General features: G+C 38.9%; 1 protein-coding gene and 1 long non-coding RNA gene across 2 annotated transcripts; both read right to left on the reverse strand.

Annotated features, from left to right (window-relative positions):
* Positions 1–89: 89 nt before the first annotated feature.
* TM9SF2 (transmembrane 9 superfamily member 2) lies at positions 90–27586 on the reverse strand. The gene is made up of 17 exons (XM_061349304.1): positions 27260–27586; positions 23111–23178; positions 21856–21949; positions 21002–21129; positions 17102–17231; positions 14573–14697; positions 13601–13712; positions 12144–12223; positions 11942–12050; positions 11686–11818; positions 11335–11454; positions 9052–9109; positions 8250–8409; positions 6586–6737; positions 5457–5568; positions 4647–4818; positions 90–768 (listed from the first exon to the last, which is right to left on the reverse strand). The coding sequence occupies exons 1-17, from the start codon at positions 27392–27394 to the stop codon at positions 701–703; spliced, it is 1956 nt and encodes a 651-aa protein (XP_061205288.1). The 5' UTR covers positions 27395–27586; the 3' UTR covers positions 90–700.
* LOC133210161 (uncharacterized) lies at positions 1072–4618 on the reverse strand. Its single transcript, XR_009724880.1, has 2 exons — positions 4309–4618; positions 1072–3735 (listed from the first exon to the last, which is right to left on the reverse strand). It is a non-coding gene; the product is annotated as an uncharacterized LOC133210161 (long non-coding RNA).

Raw genomic sequence — 27586 nt, forward strand, 5'->3', positions numbered from 1 at the left:
AAATGCCATAAAATACTCTAGGCAACCATCTTCAATGTAGTCGTATTTGCATATTTTTATGAATTTGTAGTATGTACTAAGCCACTGAAGAGATTTTTACAATATTTATTAGATTATGAATTTATAAATTCAAGGACTCAGAGGCACATAGTTTAAAAGGCCAAGAACACCGAAACTAATGAAGTCACAGAAATCAGAATATTTATGGATGTAACACCAGTAAAAAATAAAAATTAAAAAAAAAAAATCACATCCAAACTAAAAGCAACACTTCTTAAGAGTCATCCTTCAAAGTCAGCATAATAAAAAGTTCATTTCCCTCAAAGAAAAATAATTCATCCCACCTACCAAGCTAGAAAAACCTATTTACAACTGAACTTTGATCAGAAGTATCATTAAGTTGTGTAATGCAGCCACTTCTACTCTGCCATTAGAATTTAACATTTCTTTTGAAGGACGGTTGTATTTACAAATGCATAAATATCATAACTCTGATCCTCATAAAGATCTGACTGAAAAGAGGTTGTTAATTCACAATACAAACGTGTTAGTGGGAAAAGTAGGTGCATATTCAGTATCATTCTCAAAGAACAGGAAGCCAATACTTCTGATAAAGCTCAAGTTCATCAACCCGACCAGGTCTTTAAGTTACGTTAATGAAGATTAAATCTCTTCTCTGTAATTCTCTACATCGGTTTCTTCAGTCAACTTTCACCACGCTGTATATTTTGGTTACAAACCAGAAGCATGCGAAGAACCCGATTGTTCCTACAAACAAACAAACGAACAGTTACTGCTAATAAAACTGACACAGAACACCTCATAAAGGAACTGTCATTTTCTGCAAAAAGTAGGGCAGGAAAAAAGCCCTGCCGATTATCTGATTTTTGCCTGATTACCTCTACACAAATCACAGCTTTCTCCTATGCAAGAGCCAAGCATGTTCTTTAAAGAAAAAAACAACCCTGCCTTTATGTTAGATCTGATAAGAAGTACAACAAACACTGTGTGCTCATTCACTAGGCAAGCTTGGGAGGAACCACGAATGATATCATGGTAACTTTCCCCCCCCCCCCTTCACGCTTGCTAAACTAGTGATGTTTAACTGACTCATTTACTATGATACGTAGTAGTGGGCCCAGCTGTGAGTCAAAGATTTGTCATGTAGCTCCCAGTATTTTGCCCGCCGAGTCTGATCAATGACCTGGAATGCAGTGCGGATGCAAGCGCCTGAAGCATGTGTTACACTGACATAGCAGCAGGGTACCATCAAAACCCTTCCTGATACTGACTGCTTTTAACAGATGAGTAAGCAGCAGCAGCAGAGTTTTGATACAACAATTACAATTTTCCTTCTTTTTAGCTTCTTTATCACACTGACACAGAAGTCGGCTGCCTTTAGGAGCAGTTTTTGCTAAATTGCTAATATGTTTTTTCATTTAAGAAACTGGCACAGAACTGCCTGTCCCTTTGCCCTGCCTCTTTTTCTGTAAAACCTTTTTATCAGATCACTTCAGTGAATCTCAGAGAACTCAACATATTCACCTTTGAATGTGCATCAACCTGAATGGACAAAATCACTCTTAAGTCTTTAGAAATAGGACAATTCTCTCTAACTAAAGGATAATTTGCACTTCATCTTGTGGAAAGTAGATTAAAAATAAATCATTAAGCATATGATGTTTCAAAGTTCTAACATGTGGTCAACTTCACATATATTAACCTCTAATTTCAACATAATTTCAATAGAGAGACTGAAGATTTCAAAACCTGAAAGCATAGAAACCCTGAAAGCATAGTTCAAGTTGCACAGTATAACTCACATTTCACAGTTCCAATTACATACAAATGACTACCACAGAAAGCATCTGAAGCAGTCCAAGAGTAAACCACCTCTTCACTGCATGCTTGTGAACCTACCCTGAAAAGGACTCCCCAAATTTGCTGGCAGATACTCCACAGCCAATTGGTCAATTGAAAGTGAATGTGTGAGCAAAGGAAAATGGGGATGCACTGGACATGTCCTAATGCCTCTAAACAATGACATGTGAAATTAACTTGAAAGAATAAGGGCAAAAGATGGAAATTGTATGGGCACCTGAAGTGCAGAAAGGCAGATAAGCCAAGCCTCAGCATAGAAAATTTACTGTAAATCTCCTTTAGAGTGAATGTGTGCACTCCAGAATTACTGCACAAGTCCAGAGTAAACAGACTGAACAAAGGAGACAGGGTAAACATCATTCTGGTTCTGGCCAAAACTGCTCACTATTAAAGCCAGACATGCTGAGTATCAGCTGGAAAAGCTAGAAAAACTAAATTAATTGACCCTACACTTAGGTAAAGCCTAATTATTTCTGCATGCTACTTTGTGAGTTTGCATCCATTTAAAATGGATCTGCATACAGCAGTACACATTTGTTTCTACATGAACTACCATGCATTCCTATATTCTTTAGTGCAATAATATAATCGGTAAACCCAGAACAGAGATAAAGGTTAAGAGAAAGGCAGGATGAGAAATAAAAGGGACTGAGAAAGAGAGGCAGAATCTCTGATCTACTAATTCAGAATGACCTGGTTATCAGTACACAAAATATAAATAGAAGTAGAGATGATGTGTAAATTGCAAACTATTCGCAAGCAATGCCAAAACACATCAGACTGACTCAAAAAGGATGAAAGATAAAACTGTTCTGGAAAACAGCTTGACCACTTTGCAAAGAGATTATATAATGTACCTAAGTCCCATTCCTCCTTTTAACAGGCAATGACCCAAGAAACTCCTTGCAGGCTCTTACTTCTGCCCATCACCATCTGCATTCAGTTGTGGTGCACAAACAGCTTCAGTATTTCCTAAGCTGAAGCGGCAATGTTTTTGAAATGAATATTCGGTTGCACTTAGAATGAACCATAGAAAATGAACCATCATTCTCAAGTGTCAGTTCTCTTCCCATCAGGTTTCTTTTGTTCTCCTACGTTAAGTGGAAATGAAAATTCTACTTACAGTTACACAGAGATCAGTATTAAAAGCTCCGATTACAAGCCACTTGTGTGCTAAGAGGCCTTAAAATACAGCCTGGGTAGCTGCACACGTAAGTGCACACGTATCAAAGCCTTAGGAATCATTAAACTTCACCATAAACGTGAAGCTTGAAATTATTTAAAGCACCAATCAGTTCAAAATAGTTTCAAAATTACTGCCCTGGAGAGTAAAGTCCACACCAACATATCACATCCTGCTGGAACAGAATTCAGACTTTTTAAGGTTTTTGAGGAGTTGGTGGTTGCTGCTGGCTTGCACAAGAGTTTGAAAGGGGACTTCTTGCATTTTCACTGCCATTCTACCACCCTAAATAAGGGATATGTGTGTCTGAAGATTCCTTCTTAGTACTGAAGATGACACCTTCATCTTGCTTATTGAAGAGGTAATTAAAATGCAGCATCCAAGACAGGTGCTTTTCCAAAAGCTCACAGTAAAGATGAAGAGATTCTGATATGATACATTAAAAAATGATTATGAAATTCTATCTGCTTCCTGTGCCACTTCAATGCAAGCGGGAAAGAGGGTGAAGAAACCTTGGAAGACAGCAAATGGTGGGGGGAAGGAAGTACTCTGTCAACATGTACTCCTCTCTCCCTTCCTCCTATTCCACAAAAGCTGCATTTTTCCCTTAATTGACACAGTAATTTTACACTTGATTGTGTGTGATTTGAAGTGTCTTTTTCCAAAGACAACTGTCCTGGGTTCAGCAGTAGCAGTCATTTTTTCTCCTTCTTAGTAGCTGGTGCAGTGCTGTGTTCTGACTTTTGGCCTGGGAACAGTGCTGATAACACTGATGGTTTTAGTTGCTGGTCAGAATGTTTACTCTGACCAAGGACTTTGTGAGTCTCATGCTCTGCCAGGGAGGGGGGAAGGCGGGAGGAAGCAGAGACAGGACACCTGACCCAAATTAACCAAAGAGGTATTCCACACCACAGCATGTCATGCCCAGTATATAAACTGGGGGCAGTTACCCAGAAGGGCTAGATCACTGCTCAGGTTGGGCTGGGTATTGATCTGCGGGTGGTGAACAGCTGTATTCTCTTTCCTTGTTATTTCCCTTATCATTATTATTATTGGTGGTAGCAATAGTGATTTGTGTTATACCTTAGTTACTGGACTGTTCTTATCTCAACCCGTGGGAGTTACATTCTTTTGATTCTCCTCTCCATCCCTCTGGGAGCTGAGGGAGGAGGTGGGGGGGAGTGAGCGAATGGGCTGCATGGCTGAGTTGCCAACTGGGCTTAAACCACAACAACAACAACAACTACTTAAAAAACGGTAAATTTGTCACATGACTAATCTAGGAATGAAATCTGGAGAAGCATTTATCATGTTTAAAGGTGTTGTATTTGAAGACCTCATCATAGGCCACTCCTCAAATTAGCAGACTTTTCCCTCATCCCCACTTAATCTTTCACTAAAATTTGTGATTACAGAGGTGCAAAATGATACACAAAAATCAAATACATATGGAAAAAAAAATATCAAAGACACATGAATCTATAAGCCTGTGTCAAGATAAGTTTTGCCACAAATTTTGCCTGTGGTGAAAAGGTAGTAATGGTAAAGTCAAAACTTAAAAGTTCAGTTTGAACATGCTTACCTGTGAAAAGGAAGAAGATCAAAACCATAATCATGGTATAACCGAAATACAAAATGGTGCTAGCTGTTCCTGTGATTTGCAGCTTAGAAAAAAAATAATGTATTGCATATATTAGGAAATAAACTGCAGTGAAGCCGCTAGTGAGAAAAGAACGCCATTGCCAGTGATAGTCCTAAAAGGGGTGGAGAAAAAAATATATATCAGTAATATTCCATGTATCTCTAGCACTCTGACCCTATTCCTGAATGCAGAGCTGCTTTTTCTACTATCACTTTATCCAAAAGTGAGGTTTTTGTAGTTTTTATCTACAGGAAAAAGAACTATATATAATAAATACTGCTTTAGCTATACCATTCACAATTAGAAATAAGACGCCTGAAGATCAAAACCTGAAAACCCAAGTAAGCCAGACCTACTAGTGCCAGCCACAGAGACCTCCCCCCCCCACCAGTACTGACCATGAAGTTTAGCATCTTCAGAAAACATGGATATCTGACTTAGCAGTATATAAAATCACAGAATGGTTAGGGTTAGAAGAGACCTTAAGTATCTTTTAGTTCCAATCCCCTGCCATGGGCAAGGACACATCCCACTAGACCAGGTTGCTCAGAGACCCATGCAGTTGTTCTCGTTTGTTACAAGTCCTGCCAAAAGCAGTCTGCTTCACTTTCTAAGGACATGGTTTAAGTACATCTCATCTACTAATGGTGTTTATGTTATTATGTTTATTATTTTCAATTACAAAAGCCTTAAAAATTTTGGAAGCATTCTTAAAACAGTATCAAGTATGAATACTAAAGAATACCTCACCTCTGCACATAGATGGAAGTAGCAGAGCAATATTGTAGCCTCAGAACATGTAATAACCAAAATAATGAATACCAGAAACAGAAAGCCAAACATGTAATACATCTGGTGAGACCTGTAAAAGGGAGTTGAAAAAAAAAATAAAATTAAAATGGACACTGTGCTAATATTATTTCTTCACATGCAGTAATATCACCTTCACCTTAAGTATCCCCTTCCTACTGAAACACTGTCAGTTGTGTGGCCATGCGAATGACTGATTTATTTTCTAACTGAACAGGAGCCTCAGCAGCTCAGTCTGGAAACAGTGAGAAAGCAAAGCCCAAAGCAAGCCCCTGTGGGCATTCGGGGAAAGAACTGACTAAACATAATGAGGGAAATTACAGCTCCAGTGAAGTCAGCGTGACCTCTTCCACTGACTTCAGCAGAACTTGGATTTTACCTCACATTTCAATCAAAGGGGCAGAGCTGCAAAATAACACGAAATGTCAAATGCTGTAGCTGTCTGCGCTGGGTAAGGCACCTATTCAAGGTTCAGAAACAGTTTAACAAGATCCAATAATTAAACTGTGCCAGAAGGAAGACAAATGCCTCACAGTAGATTGGTTTGTCAGTGTGCTGTGAGCTCACATCAGGGTTCACTTATGCTGGACTAGTCTTTGGTCTTTAGTTTTGAAAGTAATTACTCTCCGGTGCCTTTATAAAGATTTTGCAAAATCTGTTCTTGATTCTTTTCTTCCCCCAAGAGCAGTGATACTTTTCTAGCCCAACAACAACTACAAAAACCCCCTCAAGTCAATTTTAATATATTTACTACTTTCAACTTCAGAGCCACTTCTACATGAAGTCAGAGGAGTAGCATGAGAAAACTAGCTATTTGAATATCATAGGAGAGCTGTAAAGTGCTAAGCATAGCAGTGCCACTGCTCTACGCACTCAACAAGCCATACAGGCACTGGGTATCATCTAAACTATGAAATACTAAAAAGACATTAACATTTAAATTTTTATTGAACCAATATTCTGGTAATCCTGAATCACCAAAAATCAAAGCATCCTGAAGAAAAACTTACGCAAAGGACTTACTGCCTTTTATGACAGCGAAAATTCAAATAGGTGGTGGTGAACTTACCAAATACTATTGAGAATAAAGAACAACTGTATAAAGATACATCCAAAAGGTAGAATCCCTCCCATGATAATGCCAGGTAACGGCTTTGTATAGAAGGATTGCTCAGGAATCTGACGAGGAATTTGGTTTGTGCGAACAGGGTGTTCAATAGCCTTTAAAATAAAGAAATTGTTACAGTAATTAATTTAATTGTTAAAATAAACTGCTAAATAAATAACATGTCAAACAGCAGCACTCTCGTTTTCCTTTCTTTGAAATGAGTGGCAACAAGAGTCTAATGTTTGTTTTGAGCATGCCCATACCCAGCTACCACTAGAGTTGCTTTTGCTACCAGCCTGGGTACAAACATCTGCTAGTCAAACAAGGTAGAAGGGAGCTCTTACTGAAAACATAGGAACAGAGATTTTGGACTTCCCTTTTTATGATTACCTATCCATGATCTGTTACAAAGCCCAATTTCTCGCTTGTTAACTGGGGGGTATTGGTGGTGCAGACCGTTACCTTCCCCTTCTAAACATCCCTCTATCTTGTTTTTCAGGACATACTCCAAGAATCACGTTAGGATAAACTTACAAACTGAGAAGATTCAACGTAGCAATTAAATCCTAATTTAAGATGCACGCATAAATCAGCATGGTGGGAGAAAAAAAATAAGGCAGGTAAATGCACACTTTTGCCATCTTTTCACTTTCATAAAGACTACATTAAGAGCATCAACAGACACTTGCAAGGTACTTGCTTTCTGATTTGATTTTAATGAATTTGCGACATCTGTCAAGTTGCCTTACAGGCTATCAAATCCTCCTTTCTTAAAGGAACTGCCTCTGTACAATGTGGGGGGGGGGTTGCTGAAATTTCAATACAACTATCAGAAAACACCCTGAACTCTGGTTAAGAAAAATGGGATAACTACTAACTTGTAAGATACTTAAATATTCTCTGAAGGTATTCGAAGAGAGCTAGAGAGAGCTACAACTCTGACTTCCTATACAGGAAAAAACAAACAAAAAAATATCTGAACTTACAAATCTTTACGTTTGTGGGGCAGAGACAACCATTTTTTAAGCAAGAAGAGAAACCAATTTCATTATTTAAGATGGTTTGGTCACCACTGTCACAAAAAGCCTCATATATACGTAAAAATTATTAGTTTGGGAGTAAATCCCAATAAATGTCTGCCAAGCAGTGATAACCATTTGCAGAACACTTATGCAAAGAGATTTTACAAGAGCTCTAGCAATTTGATCAGAAAATATCCTTAGTGTAGAAGGTGGACAGGAATTAAAACCATGGGGGAAAACCAGAAATGCTTAAGTTGCTTTGTTATGCTTGGCTGAGTTAACTGATTTTTTAGTAATGAAAAGGATGCTGATAAAAATGCCCAAATCATTCCTTTATCTGGAGCAGTCCCTCAATTAAATACAGTAACAACCCTAATCATTGCAGAGAAATATTGCCGCCGTCAACCGAGTATCAAAATCTTGGAATCCCCAGATCAAATATTGAATGCAGCTCTAAAGCAATTGAACAGAACTGGAGCTGACTTCAGTCGTAGTCTATACAGTGAAAAAATATACATGCATTTTTTTATATATACATATATGTGTGTGTGTGTGTGTGTGTGTAGACATACACCTACAAAACAATTCCTCAAAATCACTTACGTTTTTCTTAAAACCAAAATAGGCACCAATAAATGTCAGCGGTACAGATATGCAAAACCAGAGTGCCAAAATGGCAACCAAAGTACCAAACGGAATAGCTGCTGAAGAGCCTTCTCCCCACAGAATGAGGTTCATGATAAAAAAATCTGCAAATACGATTCTGAAAAATACAGAACACACTTAAAGCACAGAAATACTCCTTAATATTTAGCAAAACAATAGCACCGTATTAAGATTTTGGGGTAAATCTGTTACAATCAGATGAGACACACAGAACATCAAAATCAAGAGGTCAAACAAGCAATTCTTTGTTAATCTAGTGGGACTGTGCTCCAGCAGGAGCTGACGTTCCAACTAAGCAATTTCAAATATATGCTTGTCTTAACTACACTTCAGGGTAAGACTGCTTGCTGTGATTATGTAAGAAAGATTTATCACAATGCTTCTACAGCATATGACACTATGTAAGACCAACTACAGTGTGGTCAGGGAAACAGCCAAGAGAGTAAAAGAAAGCAATGAAAAAGTGCACCTGTCCAAAACTTCCTACTATCATTATGCTCTTTCTTAATCAACCTTTTCAAGTGGTGAGAGGAAACAAATGCTGACTAAAAAAAAATAATCCAAGGATGCTATGCCATTAACATATTCATCTTAGTCAAAAGTGACATGATATTCTTGTAGCTTCTGGAATAAAGGGGTGATGAAACAGGATTTACTCATATAACTGAAACTTCAAAATTAGCTTTGCATGTCAGAGAAGGACTTTAATTTTTTAATCATGACAATATTCTCAGCTTACCCAGGACAAAGGAATGATGTCAGCAGGACATTTGTTTTCCATTTCTCGCCTCCAAATGCTGTATTAAAACATTTGACAGTTACCAGAACATGCATTTAAGCTCCTCACAACTATTAATTTTCCAGTCCATCTACCTGTTATAGTTAGCTTGCAAATGCTCAAATATTGTGCTCAAGTCTAAAAGAGTAAAATAAATCTTCAGGAATAAAACTGAATTCCCATCTCATATTGCTTAATCATAGAGCTTCAAAGCAAAGAAAAACATTGGACCCAGGCTAGGAAAAGCATCCAACTAAATAAACTGGGTCTCTGACCACTTTATCTGCTAGAAGGTGGAAGCAGATTTGCAGTACTTTGAAGTCTTAAAAAGAAACACCCCAACAGTTTAAAGCTGGAGTCATTAAGCAGTTTTAGTTTTCTAGCACTTGACTGCAGGTTTCACTAGGAATACGCAAGTATGAGAACAGCAAGCTTAACAGTTTCCTTGAAATAATTCTTGTCTACACATCTTACAAGTCAGGACTAACACACAGGAAGCAGTGATGTCGAGTCTTAACAGCATTAAGAAGTAGTGATACCAAAAGACCAAAGATTGCTTTATTAAGAAAAGCTTTGTGAATTTGCACTATGCTGATAAAAATTCTAGGCACATACTTTCAAATGGGAATATCCTGCTGGAACTCAATGAAGCTGACAATTTCATCTGAGCACTGCCATAATGACATGCTGCTTTACTTCAAGAGTCAGAAGTGATTATGGTTAGAGTGATTTTAATTAAGTTTCTATTTCTTCATAAAATCTTGGTAGAACACGGCACCAGTTATTAAAATTAACCATTTTATTTCAACTCAGATTTCACTTTTTAAATGCAGTGCTGAAAAAAACCCCACTTTTAAATCTAGATATCCATTTCAGCTGCATTTTGGTTTATGTCTCATACTATCTGCACACTATAAAGAGAAACATTTATGTTTACACGCTTTGTACAGTGTATGGACTCATGTTATAATAAGTGTATCGCCGATCTGTCGCTCACTATCTTAATATTTAAACACAATATTCAAGTATCAACTAAATGATTCTAATTAGGTGTAATATGAAATATAACTATTATTAGCTGTGTCTGCACCAAAATGTACAGGATTAAATTTACCACCAATACACTTCAAAATATCCTTCAAAACACATACCGTACAGCATGATATAAAAAATAAGTCTGTCCTCAATTATGCTCTTAGTCCTAAAGTCTCCTTCCATTTAATCCTAATTGAAGATTAGAAAAATGTAGAGTTCACTATCACATCACTACAACTGCAGAAAAACTTACAAAATACAAACCCTCTTTCCCCAGTGGTTCTCCCCACATGAAAATTACAAAATAGTTAGAAGAACTCCAACACCTACAGCAAAGCTCTAAGTTGAAAAATAAACTCCTTCTCTAGCACTGTATGTTCAGAAATAAACTAGTCCAAATGATCCAGCTTGCTCAGTCATAAAGAGCTTTATCCCTTGATTAAGAGAATTAAAACAAGCTGTATGTGGAATGGCATGCTTCACCTTAAAACAAACTAGAGGGTACAGGGCAAACTATTTGAGTTTGGTAAACAGGCCCTAGCTGGGATCAGTGAAGGAAAATAGTACCAACTAGCTACTGAGAGGTGCACAAACATCACTGGGTTGATTTCTGCAACTACAGAACATAGAGTCACAGAATCAGTCACAGAATGGTCTGGGCTGGAAAGGACCTGAAAATCATCTAGTTCTAACTCTCCCACCATAGGCAGGGACACCTCACACTAGACCATGCCTAATAATCCTTGTCCCTGCACCCCTGTCACAGGCTGATAAGCACCGTTCTCCCAAAGATCAAGGAACTAGCTGAAAAGAGGTGACAAGTCTCAGGCATGCAAGAACAGAAGTTCATGACTGGGCAAGTGGGGAGAATTAAAACTAAATTCAAGTTAACACTGCTCCTGCCTCCAACTGTAGGAAACACAAGTACAAAACTGTCTGATGTAATGAGCTTGGTAGTGATAAAATCGAATTTGCTTCCTTATTCCATAAATATGTAGTAGCAAGAGCAATTCAGGGGCTGTAGGCATGATCACATCAAAATCAATGTAACCATGTCAGTGTTCTATATGTGTTTTCTGCTGTTAACTACATTTCACCAGCTTGCCCTGAGGGAAACTACAAACTGTACTGCAAAATACAAATCAGTTCTGTGATGATAATTTACCTTAATAAACTTAAGCCTTGTCAGTTTAAATAACTTTTACTCACATTTGTAGAATCTGGCAGCAACATAACCAGCTGGAGTTCCAAGCAGTACCCACAAAACTACAGCACAGGTCATTAGAGCTCCCCGGTTAGCAGGTGACAAAAATCCCAGGCAAGCAAAAACTGGGAAGCAGAGATGCACAATTTTAGAAAGTAATTACACATTGGACTTAAAGCCAGTATACCAGCTACCTTAATCTCTGTGTATACTAAGCTGCCTGTCTACTATATCAGCTCAGCCTTAAGACTTTTAAGAAATTTCTAGACAAAAATATATACTGCTATTTTTACTAGTACTATTCAATTAGCAGTGAAATATGTATTGAACTAACTCCTCCCCATTTCATTACTTACATAGGGTAACAAAAGTCATTATTAAGATCTGTGTGCCAGAGCCTAGAAACACAGACAACAGCATTCCTTTTCTTGGAGGCCTGAAAATATCACCATGAACCAGTTTCCAGCCAAATTCCTCTTGAGCATCTTCCTGTGAAGGACATAAACCTGCTTTAATACAGCCAATTGCCATTTAAACAGCCTGCTACAGAAATACTTTTAGCTTGAAAAAATACATTCCAAATAAACTTCAAGAAGTACATTTTAGACTTACAGTGGAATCCATCTGATTGTATCTTGCAATGTCTTTATGCAGCGTCCTCAACATAATCATGGCTACCATTCCAGACAGAAAGAGGACTATCACCAATGAATTCATAATACTGAATTAAAAAAAGAAAACCAAACAAATGATGATTCAAACTGCAATGTAAACATTTCAGTACAGTACATTTGAAGACAAACTTTCTTCTCACCTAAACCACTGAATGTGAGTGTGAGGCATGGATTCCAAAATATAATCCCATCTTGATGCCCACCTTATACTTTTTTCCTCCTGAAAGAGTAAATGCATCAGTTTCAGATACAGTCAGTATCCAGCTTGTAAATTTACAACTTGACACTCATGCAAAGCATCCTGAAATCTCAGGACAAATTGATATTTCACGTTGCATGCCTTAAAGGAATAGTTCAACATATACAACTAAATAAAACAAACCTAAGATTTGACCACAGAATCTAACCCAAAACATTTTCTGAATAGCATTGACCACCCCTTTCTTCTTAAGACATAAAGGCCTATCAAATTTAATTATTTGAGCTTCCTGCCTTCAGAAATTACATTAATTCATCTGGAATTCAAGTGACTTGCAGAATAATAAAAAAACATGTAACTCAACACTACAGACACTGAGAAACTTAAGCTCTGCTATACAGTCTCCAGGATAATATTCAACTTTCTAGACAGTGCCCTGTCCAAATTATCCTTTGCTTTCATACAACCTGCTTTCAGTACCAAATGCAGTTACATTCAGCTTAGACTGCAAGACAGATGGGGAGACAATATTGCAGAACTTAGACCATGACTTCATCAGAAACATTTAAAAAAAAAAAGCATTTATTTGTCTTACTTTGCAGAGTACACATGAAAAAAGCAATAAACAGTGCTGATCAATCTGAAGACTGCTATTAAACAAACCATTAACATCAGTGTCAATTAATAAAAATGACAAGGTAACTTTCTGACAGGATGCTATTTCAGTAATTTATAACAAGAGCAAGAGTGCTTTCCGGTAAAGCTAGTTTTGAAAATACCAAAAAACCCAACAGGCTAGAAACTCTGGGAAACAGTTTGTCCAGCGAACTCCATTAAAAAAAAAAAAACAACAAAAAAAAAACCAAACCAACCAAACAAAAAACTACCCACAACAAAAAAGCCCAACCAAAACTAGAAAAACTCTCTTGCTTGTGACCAGAATAAGACAGTTTCAAGTATCACTGTTGCATGCAGTTCGGCCACTATACTGCTCCTCTGCTTTTAAAGAGGACAGAGGATTTCCATGGGAGAAAGAAACTTGACAGAAGAAAGCTTTTGGAGCAGAACAGAGAATTATCAGCTTCAACCTACCTACAGCAGTGATTCATTGAGATGCACAATTCCTCAGATTTAAGAACAATCTACCAGACAACCAAGGTAAACACGGAAAGTGGGGCTCTTTTAAAAGCACATAGGCATTTCACATTCAGCATGTGTGGTACACAAAATTGTGGGGTAAATGGGGTAAATCCCAAGCCATCTCTGACATACCAGTTCACATACAGTTTTAAAACCTCAAATTTACTATTCTGAAATAATTTTAGATGTCATTTTTATAACTCAAACTATCAAGGCATGATTTTATGATGTAACTACCATAGAAAGCTTAGTACTCACTTGAAAAGAAACTGAGTATGTATAAGCAATTTTGACTTCTCCGTTAGCCTTATTACTTATATCCATAGGTACTCCTGAGCAATCAGGGTTCTCTGGATGAGTATGTTTGTAACTGTGGGAAGAAAAAACACAGAATGAAAGCTGATCACTAGCAACACTCTAAAGAAATAATTAATTTATCGTACAACAGCATCCATTTCATCCAAGATTCTTCCCTTACATATAAAAATTGTTCTTAATGCCTCAAATTTCAGAACTCATAAGGAACATACAATAAGCACAGGACTTTTTGATACCTGAACTTGAATGTAAGTTGTCTCTTCTAAAAAGAAAACTTTTTAGAGCACAGTCTCTAAAGCAGAGCACCAAAGTTTTGAAGTCTGAGTATTGTGAAAAACCTTCAAAACATTCAGAAACTTACAACAGAATTACTAACTAAATAGTTTCATCATACTGCTGGACCAAAAATTTAACAAGCTTAGTCATACCAAGAGTACAAAAGGAGGAAAGACAAGATGCTAAGAAATAATAAGAGAGATGTCAGTTCTGCAAAAGCCACACGGATACCAGAAAAACTGCCGAGTTTATTTGTGAACTTATTCCATTCAAATCCTGACTGCTGAAGACATCAGATCTTGCACTTTGATTACTCCTGCATCACGTACTGGTAGCCTGCTCCATCACAACACAAAATGCTCCCCAAGGAGGAAGTGAGGGCTGCTTCACTGAACACACACCACTTCCAGATTTTATCTTTTTTTTTTGTTTTTCCCCGAATAGGAAATAGCAAAAAAAGATCTAATGAATTCAAAGACAATTATGTTACTGTTCTACATCGCACTACATCAATCAATAGGAAAGCTAATCTACAGGTCACATATCTGAAAACATTTCTGATTAGCAACAGGTCCCCGGATCAAAGAAATTATCTTGGAATGGGCCACTGATGACAAGTTACTTTTGAGTACTAACCTTTTCGGTTCAAGTTTAGCGGCAACTAGTCTTGCCCCCAGAGCTTCATTTTCCACAACATGGTAATATATTTTTATGTCAACGTGGTTGAAGATATAAAAGGTATCTTTTTCATGAAATTCTGACTGCAACGATAAAAGATGTTGTTAAACAATTGTCCTTGTTTCAGCTGGGGTAGTGAATGTTTTTCTTAGTAGCTGGTGCAGTGCTGTGTTTGGCTTTAGTCTGAGAATAATGCTGATAACACACCAATGTTTTAGTTGTTGCCAAGTAATGCTTACTCTGATCAAAGACTTTTCAGTCTCTCAAGCTCTGCCAGTGAGGAGGAGCACAAGAAGCCGGGTGGAAGCAGAAACGGGACACCTGACCCAAACTAGCGCAAGGAGTATTCCATACCACAGCATGTCATGCCCAGTATATAAACTTGGGGGGAAGCTGGCTAGGAACCACCAAGTACTGCTCAGGGATGGGCTGGGCATCAGGCAGCAGGTGGTGACCAATTGCAGTGTGTATCACTTGTCTCTCTTGGGTTTTGTCTCTCTCTTTCCCTATTATTATTACATTATTATTATTATTATTATATTTATTAATATAATATCATATATAGAGGAAAGTAGCCAATGGGTAACGGGTTCAAACTTAAACAGGAGAATTCAGGTTGGGTATAAGGAAGGTGGTGTTTACTGTGAGGGTGGTGAGGTGCTAGAATAGGTTGCCCAAAGCGGTAAATAATCCACCCCTGGCAGTGTTCAAAGTCAGGTTTGTCAGGGCCTTGGGCAACATGGTCTAGGATGAGGCCACAGCAGAGGGGTTGGAACTAGATGATCTTAAGGTCCTTTCCAACCCTAACCATTCTGTGATTCTATGCTATTATAATATTACATGTTATGTTATTATGTATACTTATTTCAATTATTAAACTGTTCTTACTTCAACTGGCAGGATTTACCTTTTTCCGGTTCTACTCCCTATCCCACTGGGGCAGGGTGGAGCTAGTGGCAGCATGGCACTTAGCTGCCAGCTGGCGTTAAACCACAACAACAATCAAAAAAAGGCATCTAAAAGCCTTAGGCAGAAGCTTACGTAACAGAATTTTAGACTGCATCCAGTTTTTCTGTCAAAAAGTTCTCCTACAAAATTAATTCAGGATTCTGGGAATACAAACACAGCAACATGTTTCCTTGCATTAAGAAGACAAATCAGAAAAGTTAATGTTAAGAACTGTCTACTACAATTTAAAAATAAAAAAAAAAATAGTGGAAAAAATATAAAATTTACAAAGATATTAAAATGTATCAGTAACTGAAGACGTCCTATTTAACTAAAGCAGCAAACTGAATAGGTAACTACGTGATAACTTTCCTATCAGTAGTATTTCATAAATATCAGCTATTTCAAAACAATGCATATTTTTTCATAGATTCAACAGAACCTTCCAAGACAAACAATGCAAATAATTGCTTCCTGTGACAGAACCACCTTGACGTTCAAAACCAAAGATGCACAGGTATGAGCTGCAAGCAGCAACCAGGAATGCTGAATACAAACCCTGGGTGAAGGGAAACTTCAACTTGGAATTTAGTCAGTTAAAGAGTTAAATCACAAGCATTATGTCTGAAGTTCAATTAGTAATTCTTTAGAGTTCTACCCCACCCTTTTTACAAAGTAGCCTAATGATAAGAACAGTGACATAAACAAAGTGTTCCACAGTTCTTCAGTTAGGCCCTCAAATGTTAATAAAAACAAATACTTAAACAAGACAAAAAGAGTATTGCCAGATTACATATTCGATCACAAATGCATGCATTCACATGGAGCCTCTGAAACTAACCCATTACAGAGGCAAGGAAACAAAATTAGAAACTGCAGAAACTGTCATCTTTGGTAAGATCTCTTAAGTAAAACCACCCATTTTGATAAAACCAAAAGCTTATTTCAGGTTCTCAGTGACCTCTCCATGGAAGAAGCCTGTGGTAATCTGAAGACATCCAGGAATTTTTATTGCATTCTTATCTCCATAATGCTTACAGTGCATTTATCTGGACCTCCGCCAGTAAAACCAACAGATCTGTCTCTCACAGAAGCAGCTTTGTTCACTCAAAAATGTTACATTCTGCTTTCTTCCAGTAGCCCACACAGTCCCGAGGAAAGCAATCCTTCAAGAAGCATTAATTTACATGCAGAGGTACAAACACACCTATAAAAACCTGCTCCATGAAAACACTTCTATCCCAGAAAAATGTAAATTCCAAGCTTTAAAATGTTTAGACTTCTTAGGCAATGAAGGATGACGTTGTTCTTATCCTTCTTTTTTTACATGTACTAAAATCTCTTCTTTCTTTTAGAGCTCTTCTGTATTAGAAGAGGCTTACAAATTGTGGTACCTGCAGAAGTATCAGAATGCCTAGTTTTAGGCAACAAGGGTCCTTAAGATAGTGAGGACTCACCATAGAAATATGACACTGGAGAAATAAGTCTTTACATTAGTAAAAAGGGGATAGCAGAAAAAAACTAATTCCATAAACATACATTAATAACACAGGCATCTTTAGGACGGCCATCTTCTGTAATGTAACAGCCAATGGGAAAACCAGGATTGCAGAACCTCTGGCCATCTTCAACATCGTAACACCAGGTCACAGGCATGTTGTCCACAATCCTGTAAATGGCACAGTGACATTTCACAACCTTGCAAAATATGGAGTGCAGTGGAAACAAAACCATATTGATATTAACCTAAGTTGGCTACACTCATTACCAGAAGATTAACTACAAGAATAATACCTCTTTCAGGTCTTAACCCATGGAACTGCACTGACTGCCAATCCAATTTCCAAATGAGACCTAAGCACGTAGCTATTCAACTGAAACTTATCTTTTTTTAGAAAAAAATAAATTAAAAATACTATTTCTTCAGAAGGTGTCTTGGAAGCAGGAGGCTCATTCTGTGTCCACTAAAACATTCTATTCATTGGACTGGTTTCTGAAGTCTTCTTACAAACATGGCCCAACACACAAAACTCTCCCACTCTGAAGTCGTAACAATTTAACATTTCATTATTTTGGCTTTTAAAACCATCCCCTAAACCAGCTAAAATGAGCTAGATAATTTCAAGCTTCAGAAAAAATACAAAGTAATAAAAATTTTGCCTACACACACATAGTATTAATTCTCCAGCTTCCTCATGGCTCTTCTGTTGCATGATACATTTTTCACAGCACTCTGTAATCTTTCATTTTGTATTACAGCCGAAGAACAAGTTTTGCTTATTTGTTTGGGTTTTTTTGCTATTGAAGTGTAATTTTGTGCAACTGTGACCCCAGCCCTTAGAGTATGGAATATTGTAACTAGATTGTTCACACAAGCAAAAAATTGTAAGCCACCACACGTTTGGGAAAGTACTCACATTCAAACTTCCCTCCACTGTCTACCTGCTGCTTCTGAATTACTGCCTCACAGGATTTATTTCATGCACCTTGAATACTGTGTTCAGTTTTGGGCCCCTCACTATAACAGAGGCATCAAGTTGCTGGAGTCAGTCCAGAGAAGGGCAACAAAGCTGCTGAAGGGCCTAGAACATAAGTCTAATGAGGAACGGCTGTGGGAAGCTGGGGTTGTTTAGTCTGGAGAAAAGGAGGCTCATGAGGAACCTCATCACCTTCTACAACTACCTGAAAGGAGGTTGTAGTGAGGTGGGTGTTGGCCTCTTCTCCCAAGTAACAAGAGATAGGACAAGAGGAAATGGCCTCAAGTTGCACCAGAAGATGTGAGAGAAACAGCGCTGCAATCAACAAGGTTAGTGCAGAAGGAGGGCAGGAGGTGCTCCAGGTACTGGAGCAGAGGTTCCCTTGCACGACCGTCATGTTGACATAGGTGAGGCAGACTGTCCCCCTGCAGCCATAATATACGCTAGAGACACCTCTTGGTTTTGTTAGTATTTTGATTTCATAATCAAAAACCAGGTGAAGCATTAACCTATTACAAATGATTTTGGATGGGGTAAAGGCTTTCCCTTGCATCTTCTGCAGCAAAGAATATGGAGGTGCCTTCAGGCAGCAATGCTGGAACAAATTGATAGGTTAAGAAGCAAATCATGTTTCACAGTTAATCTTCAAATTTAAAATGACTTGAAGAGATTATACATGTAGGGCAAATGGGCTATACAACAGTGTTCTTATATGTCTCTCAAGAACATCTGGTGACAAACATTGTCAGTCAAGAAGATATCAGTATAGCTGCTGAGTCCAATTCAGTATGTCAATTCCTAATCTTATTAAGTGGTTTTTAAAACCTTAAAAGTACTTTGCACCATCTGTGTTCCCCAGGAATTTTATGATAAATTGAAGCTGGATAATAAACCTCTATTAAATCCTGACTTACACTACCTTGGCTGATCCCTGTACAATATACCCTTGTACCATACTCCTTGAGCATGCATCAATCATCACAAAAACCAGCCACTTCCACTCCATGAAGCCTCGGCTGAGAAGCACTATTTATTACCAAACAGACACAAACGGGGATTCTTCGTATCACTGGTTCTACAGTTTTAGGGCAGTGGGCCTAGCAAAAAAAAAAAAAACCCCAACAAAACAGTAGAAGTCCTGTTAAAAGAACTAAGAATATAAAAAGTACCCTACATTTAAAAGGTAGTTTTCACCCTGAAAAACTGAACTAAATCTTACTAAAATCTCATCAGTCCTATCAAGCTACCTGTACAGGCTAAAAAATAAGTATATTTGTAAAACAATTTAATTTAAGGGAAAAAAACAGTCTAAAGTACTTTTTTGTGTAATTAGTTTTACACAGTTCTGCTTTAGTTTCTGTCAGATTAAGTGTTTGTATTCCAGAGAGGGACAGGATCACAGCCTTGGGAAACTAATTTTCATTTATACACCAAAACACACACTTTTAAAGCTGAAGCTTTACACCAGACCAACATGCATCATGTAAATTCAAAATGGTGTAAATGTCATAAATATATGCAGTATTTAATAGGAATATAACCCAATCCAGCATGTTTGAAGCTGTACTTATTCCAGCATTAGGCATATGGACTTCAAATCCCTGCAAAAGTAGCTGTACCTTTCAGGATTTCTTTACTACTTCCCTGTTCACCTACATGAACATATGGTGGCTACTGCCTGTGAACCCTTCTGACCTCACCTATCAACTTCCAACTACACTAATGTTCAAGATGTTCCTGGAATATTTACATCAGTGAGCCACAGTTTATCCCTGAAAAGGGATATTCTGATCAGCTCAAAAGAGCAGTAGAAAACTCACTCATTGCCTTTCCAGCATGGGTGGCTGTTTCAAAAATGAAGAAATGTAATGTGGCATTACAGAAAAGCATTTAATAATATTGGCAACATTTAACATTTCACCTGCATTTTTACTAACATATCCAGAAAGTCTGAATATAACTAGATGAAGACCAAAACGTTTCTTTCTGTGAAGTAGGGAACACGTATTTGGAACCATACTGCCACATTAGTTAATTTTGCTCATGTATTACTTGCAAAGACACGCTACAGGAATTCTGACAACTGCATGCCCAAGTCGTTCCTTCTACCCTTGCACCCAAAGGCTGCTGTTAGCACAATGTACCAACAAGCACTACATAAACACTGAGAGCGTGGCTGGGTATTTCCAGTGTCAAGGTGGAGCCTGCTCACAGACATTTTCCCAGCTCTTGGATGTGGGTGCAGAGCAGGGCTACATCCTAACTGAACATCAGCACAGGATTCAGCCTAGGCATTCAGCCTTACCCCACTCTTATTGCCCAATGGAAGAGGACCTCCATGGCCAAGCAGAAACAGAGCCCCAGGGTGCTTCAAGATGACTCAGATAGTTACAGAGGGACACAGAAAATAGAAAATGACCAAGTGTTTATGAGTTCTTCTAAATTATTTCATTTTCACTGGCCACCTTTCACTTCCATATCCTATAAGAGAAACAAACTGCATAAAACACTTTCAGAACCATAGATCCTATCTTCTGGCCACACATCTGAAGGGGAGTGCAAAGGCTCTCAAGAAAAACAAAAACAACACAGATAACAGAATGAAAGTCCCTTAAGCCTTTTATCAAGATAGGGCAGGATTAACTCCTACATTTATAGATGCAAAGAAATAGCAGTGTTTTACAGTAAGCACAGAGGCAGCACAAAAACCACACAAAGCTTTGCGTTTGGGAACAGGCTTGTCTTCATTATACCTGGTGCTTATCCTTCAGGGAAGGAAATTTTTCATGACAACAGCAATATAACATCTTTTGCAGAACAGAAGGGAATAGAAGGGGTATTTGCAGAAGTGACAATACCTAGTGCTCAATCTGTATTAAGTTGCAATGACAAAATGATAAACTAATTAAATTATCACCGACATAATAGACTAACTCATCTGTGAATTCTGATTCCAACTTACCAGTGATGTTGATAATTCAGCAGCATACTTTTTTTCAAAAAGTCTAATTTCTGTTTATCTTCTGGCTTTGTGGTATCATACGTTTTTGTACAAACAGATTTACATGTCTCTTTCTTGTTGAACGTGAACTAAGAAAAATGAAAGACACATAAGCAAAAAGGTTGTCATGACCTTTCTGTCATTTTAGTATTTATCAAGTTTCCCCTATGCATTTATAATTGCCTGTATTGTTATAATAAAAGCACCTAACAAATTACCGAGACTGTGTATATTAACCCCCCCAGAGGATGCTTTTATATTGGTGTGTGCTATGAAACCCTCCTGTGTTCAGTGTAGGAGCTCTACACTAAGACCTCCTTGTTACTGATTAAAACCTGTTTTCTGCAATGATTTACCAGACAAATCATTTGACCTCACAGCACCAATGCTGTCCCAGGCAGATTCAACTGATAACTTTCTCTCCTACTACATGTAGTAGAAAAGGGCAGGAGCTCTAATCATCAGAAAAGAAAAGCCAGCTAACACCACTTCTAATACTTCAAACTTACAGCTGTTGGTATTCTCAGATCTGGTTCCAAGAAATAAGAGTACTCAATTCACTCTAACAAGGGGACACCTGAGGAGCAGGAATCAGGTTTTGGCAGGTTCCAAAGAGAAGACAACCTCCACAGCACTTCACGGTGCAAAGCGCATAGTTACAATTAGGTTAAATTGACAGATTTCTCTTATGTAGAACATCAGATTTTGAAGCTCTTTGAGATAAAGCCCTTGTGAAGAGGATCTTCAAGATTTTGATCTTCTTTGGCTACATTTGAACATATGTATTACCAAACACCCCTTGTCAGAGAACGAACCCTGTAAGGAGACGGTTCTATCCTCTCTCCAAACAATACTTGGCCAAGGTTTTCAGATGGACGCTTCTTTCCTTCTGCTTGACAAAAATCAAACCTGTCATTAAAGATACAAAAGTTACCAAATTATTCTTAGCTGAAAATATTAGACCTCAAATAGTGCTTTCAAATCAACACCTCATCACAAGTGAAGGAACTATACAGCTTTACTTCTAAAAAAGTTTTTTCTTTGAGCCTACAAGGCAAAGTGTGAAAAATCACAGTACCATTTTGAAAACATTAACCAACCAAACAACAACAAAAGAAGAAACAAAACCAACTGCCAAATCTCTTAGTCAGCTATTTTGGAACTCAGTTTATATTAAGTGTCCTTCAGTAATTAGAAGTTTCTTATTTTAGTGGGGATTTTAGCCATGAATTAAACCTTCACATAGAGTTTCATTGCAGATCCGAGACAAAAGCATACAAGCCAGATTCTTGGGCAGGGGAAAAAGGAGGGAGGGTAATAAAAACCAAAATATGTACATATATACACACACACATACAGACAGCTCCTTTACAACAACTGCTATTAAATAAACAGGATATTGCAGTTTTATTCCCCCCCCACATTTAATGGCACATCCTCCAAGTTTTCCAGTCTAATTTCAAGCGTATCACAGTTGTGTTCAATAAAGTGTAGACATAACTAGTGCTTAACCTCTTCAACAGTAACAATAAAAACGTTCTTTGAAGCAACAACTTTCCATAGTTGCACCTGACACTGAAATATTCTGTACACTATGATGAGTACCAGGGAAAATAATTAACACCTCATTAAGATAACTGATCAGGAGTTCACATCTCATTACCACTTTCACTCATCTGGCTACAGGCTACCAAAGACTGCAGTAATACTTTGGTCTATAAAATGACAACTAATGCAGAACAGTAATATTATATATATATATATAAATACATACACACATTTTAACCTTAAGTTACTCCAAAGCAATGATCAGACCTACATGAGTGCCTATGAACCCATGCACTACTTCTAATGTATGAACAAAGACAACTAAGGAGAAGGAAGCAGTGTATGTCTGCATTCATCTGCTCAGTTGAAAATTATATGTTTGTAAACTTATATTAGCAAAATAAATAGACATTCCTCACTGGTAAACTTCTGTAGCAAATGTAGATAATACTTAAAGATAAATTGAATTCATATGTTTGGAAGAAGTAACAACTAAAACAACACACACACTAAAATACTTACGCTGTATATTCATAGGGAAGTACAGACTCTACAGAGTCAAGCCTGTTCACAAACAGCTCGATTCCAGACTGAAAGAATAGAGATAATCAGCAATTACATGAAAGCACTTCTTCAATTCTGACAGATATAGGCATAAATAGATTTGTTTGAATAAGGTAAAGAAAAGCTGAAAATGTAAGATTTGTGCAATTATATGCCTTCAAATGCAGAATTACGTGCAATGAGCTGTACCTGCTGATACCATAAGTAAAACACTGTTTAACCATCACAGAAACAGTGACAATATGAAAAAAAAAAAGCAAGCCAAGTCCCAAAAAACAAGAAAACAAACCAACCAACCAAAAAACATTTTCAGGCTAACATAATATTCAAACTACAAGATAGCAAGAAATCATGCACAAGAATAATAGTTACCACAGTTGCCAGTGGTTTAATGTACCAAGTTACAGCTATATTAGCCATCACTGCAACTTACCTGTAATAAAAGTCTTAAAAGAACATGAATAAAAGTACAGCTCAAATCAGTACTTCTCCCTATAATTAAACTGCTCAACGATTTTACCTGTGTAACAACTTAAAATTGAACTATGAGAATATAAACAATGTATTCAGACTGATATTATTATTTTTAGTTTGAATAGCAGCTCTTGCCAGAGAAAAGGCAAGGATATTCACATTTACCTTCTTGTGAAAGTTGCTCAATAACTAAAAACTGAGTTACTCTGCTGCGGTTTCAGACTAGTTTGGTCTGTACATGTTAATTACAGATGGGGTGGCCTGCTGCTACAGAAAGGAAGAGGTCTCTCACTCTTCCCTCTTAGTCTCAAATCCCCTTCCCTTATTCTAGTCCCACAGTCCCAATCCATTTCAACTGTCTGCCTTACACTGGTTTTGGCAGTTATCTGCTTGCACAGTAAACCAATTCAACTGGCTCAAATAGCAGAAGAGTTACCCCCCAAAAAAATGTAAAGAGCAGTCTTAGCAACTCAGCAAGTTGAACTGTCTTACTGGGCAATCAGACAAGGGCTGGAGACAGCAAAAGGAAGGCAAGTGTTTTCAGGAACAAGACCTCTCCCTTTCAAGAGCAAGCCATCTCTTCTCACCAACAGCAGAGCTTTGCCTCCCCATGAAAACTGACTCAAGTTTAAGCAAAAAAATTCTGGAGGGAAAAAAAAAGAAAATAAAAGGAATTGTTCATATGCATGTGTAGCTCAGGTACTTCAGTATCATATTTTACTGATACACTATAGTTGTCCATGGGCAAGTTAGACAGTTCCGTGAGAGACGGCAGCTGTGAGCTGTCAGGTTGACTCACCAAGTGAGGACACACCTTACTGTTCCTCTTTCCTCTGCCCTAAGCCATGCAGACCTGCTGCTTACCTCTGGGTAGTGTACACTTGCCATAATTCTTTAAGCCACTTCAGTTCACCAGCACAGCAAAAAACTAGCCTGGCAAAAAAAGCTGGGTAGTTTCTTGTCATGTAAATAAGCTTCAAAAAGAATTAGCAGGTAACACAGCTGGGAAAATACAGAGGACAGGGCCACATTGCCCAGAGAAAGCCAGGCATGAAATCTCTCACTTCCAGCAGCAATGGGTTAGACTGCCTCAGCTGGTCACAGAACCACAGCCTATTAGATTAGCTATTTTTCATTGGAGGAGATTTACCTGAATGCCCCGATTTTCCACAAGTATAAGCATTAATGCAGATCAGCATCTATGATAAACAATTTTCATTCAACAGCAAGTCTCCTTGGAGCCATCAGTATTGTTTTAAACCGAGTAAGGACTCTGAATGTTTGGCCAAGAGTTACCATGTCTGCACAGATCACATTCAAATTTCTGATGATATTTCAACCAGAAATGGGAAAACCAGCCAAACTGAGTTTGCTCACTTGGAGGAAGGGGGCAATTTATGAATTTCATCATTCTCGTGCTGCTATGTGCCCCAGCATCAACATTCCACCCCATCTCACTAACATAAGACAGGAGATCCACAGAGATCATAACACACAAATATTTAGAGACAAATATTTATAACACACAGAATTTAGAGACCTGCTCTGTGCATCTAAATCCTCAGTGCAGAGGAGAAATCAATATTATTACCAATATCATAATCAACAGTGACAGCTGTAAGACCTCCTTAAGGTCATGTAAAAAATTAAGGTTCTTCAGGGAAGCTTAGTTTTACCCACTTAGGTAAATATTATGATAGATAAAGAAATTATCTGATCACATATTGTTTCTCCTCACCAGGGACCAGACTACATTCAACTGCAGGTTATGTGGAGCAAATTAGACCTGGGAAGTGATTTAGACTTCTCAATATGCTTCACTTAGCATACAAAGTGGATGACATAAAGTAGAGTAATAGAAAAGGTGGCTAATTTCAGCAATTTTTTGCAATAATACACTTGTTGCTGTTATCCTAAAATGTTCAGCTGGCCACTGGTAGAAGATCTCCATTACCTAAGTACCACATTTCACATTTAAAACATAAATCCCCAGGATGAGGAGACAAACGTTCTGTACACATTATAGGAGAATGATCACCCCATAAATGTCTCTTTATCAGCCCACAAACGTGGCTGGTTACAAAAGAGAGTAGGCAACCTAGTTTACTTGACTTACAAAAAACAAAACATCAAAAAACTTTCTTCCACAACCCTAGTTTTAAAACAGGAATAATTCAAACACAGCTATGTTTTTCAGGGATGTTGTGAAAATTACAGACTGCAGCTTGAAAGTCCTAGCCTGTATTTAAAGGAAAAAAAAAAATCCTTTACGAGGGAGTGAGGTAGAGCTGAGCTGATCTAGTAACAACAGTTGCGTTTCAACCATGAGGCTGGACTATGTGACCTCCTGAGGTCATTTCAGTTTCTACGACCCTATAAAATAACATTCACAAAACATTTTACTACTACAACAGAAGCAGCACAGAAACAAGAGTGAAAAAATCCACAATGATGTGTTAGGTGCAAGATTTGGCCAATTTGAACAGAACAATACACTTGAAGGGAAATGACATTTATAGCAACTGCACCTTCACTACTCATTTGGCTTATTATTTGCTCTACTGATTCGTGACAGGAAATTAATAAAGTCAGTGCAACGTATTTATGAAAAACATATGGTTTAAACAGACTCTTCTTCTGAAGAATCATGGACCAGAGTTCCATGTAGTACAGAAGAAGAGAGCTCAGAGAGTGTGAGATAGCCATTTCCAACAGCACTAAGATAATGGATCATAAACGTAATTGGTCTTGAACTTCCTCATTCAAGTCTTAAAGGATGGTCTGGTGTAACTGCCATTACAGCAGCAGCAGACTTCTAAGGCTAACCCAAAGGAGCAAGGGCTATTTTAAGCATGTACCCTCGGCATGCTAACACAGAATTACAGCATGGTTTGAGTTGGAAGGGGCCTTAAAGCTCATCCAGTTCCAACCCCCCTGCCACAGGCAGAGACACCTTCCACTAGACCAGGCTGCTCAAACCCCATCCAACCTGGCCCTGAACACTGCCAGGGATGGGGCAGCCACAGCTTCTCCGGGGAGCATCCTTACAAATAAGCAATCTACTTATGCGAACTTGGCTTGTCACTTATCTAGACATGAAAATAAGTTTCAGTTTCACTCGAGACTCTGGGCCCCAGAAACCCCTACACTTCAAGGTTCTAGGAACCAGGACACCACAGCGAGGGAAAAGTCACTGCCTGCTTGCCTCGATTTGTATGTGCTTGCAGCCCTCGGCTGCTCGCTCCTGCCACGAACCACAGACACCCCCAACACGACCTGCCCCTGCGGTTATTACCTCTTCAGCTTTCCAACAAGTATTTAAAAGGGCCCGAAAGATAAGCGGCCAGGGCTTCCTATTTCCCCAACGTGACCAATACTCACGAGGTAAGCTGACAGCTTGCGAGGGGCAGCGGGCGCTCTACCTTTCCCGATGACGGTGGGGACACGCTCCGAGTCCCTGCAGCCACAGAGCCCCTGGGCCGCGGGGGACGCTACAGCCAGACAGCTAGAAAGCCTCCGGGAAAACAAATACCCGCAGGCCCAAACACAAGCACCGCTCACGGCAAAGCCGGGCCACACCGCAGCCCGGGCCCAGGGGCCTCCCCTCCCCTCAGCGGTGCGGGCCCTCCTCACCTTGCACTCCGGCTTCTCCTTGCCAGCCTCGCAGAAGTTGACGGGCGCCAGGCCCGGCAGGTAGAAGGCGACAGCGCCGGGGGGCGCGGCCGCCACCAGCGCCGCGGCGATGCAGAGGAGTCGCCGCAGAGCCATGTCGGGGCGGCGGAACGGCGGCGGCGGCCTGCGGGAGGGAGGGGAGCCGAGGCGGGGGGAGGGTCCCTGGGCGCCCGCGGCGGCAGCAGTCGCGGTTTCGTCTCTCCCCCCGCCCTCGACGGCCGCCACTTCCGGCTTCTCCCGCGCGCGACACGTCACCCCGCGCGGACCGCCTGACGAAACGCGAGACGG

The sequence above is a fragment of the Neopsephotus bourkii genome, unplaced genomic scaffold, assembly GCF_033783945.1.
Source record: "Neopsephotus bourkii isolate Nb327-2 ecotype Australia unplaced genomic scaffold, CSIRO-AGI_Nbou_v1 NB_398, whole genome shotgun sequence".
Taxonomy (NCBI): Eukaryota; Metazoa; Chordata; class Aves; order Psittaciformes; family Psittacidae; genus Neopsephotus; species Neopsephotus bourkii.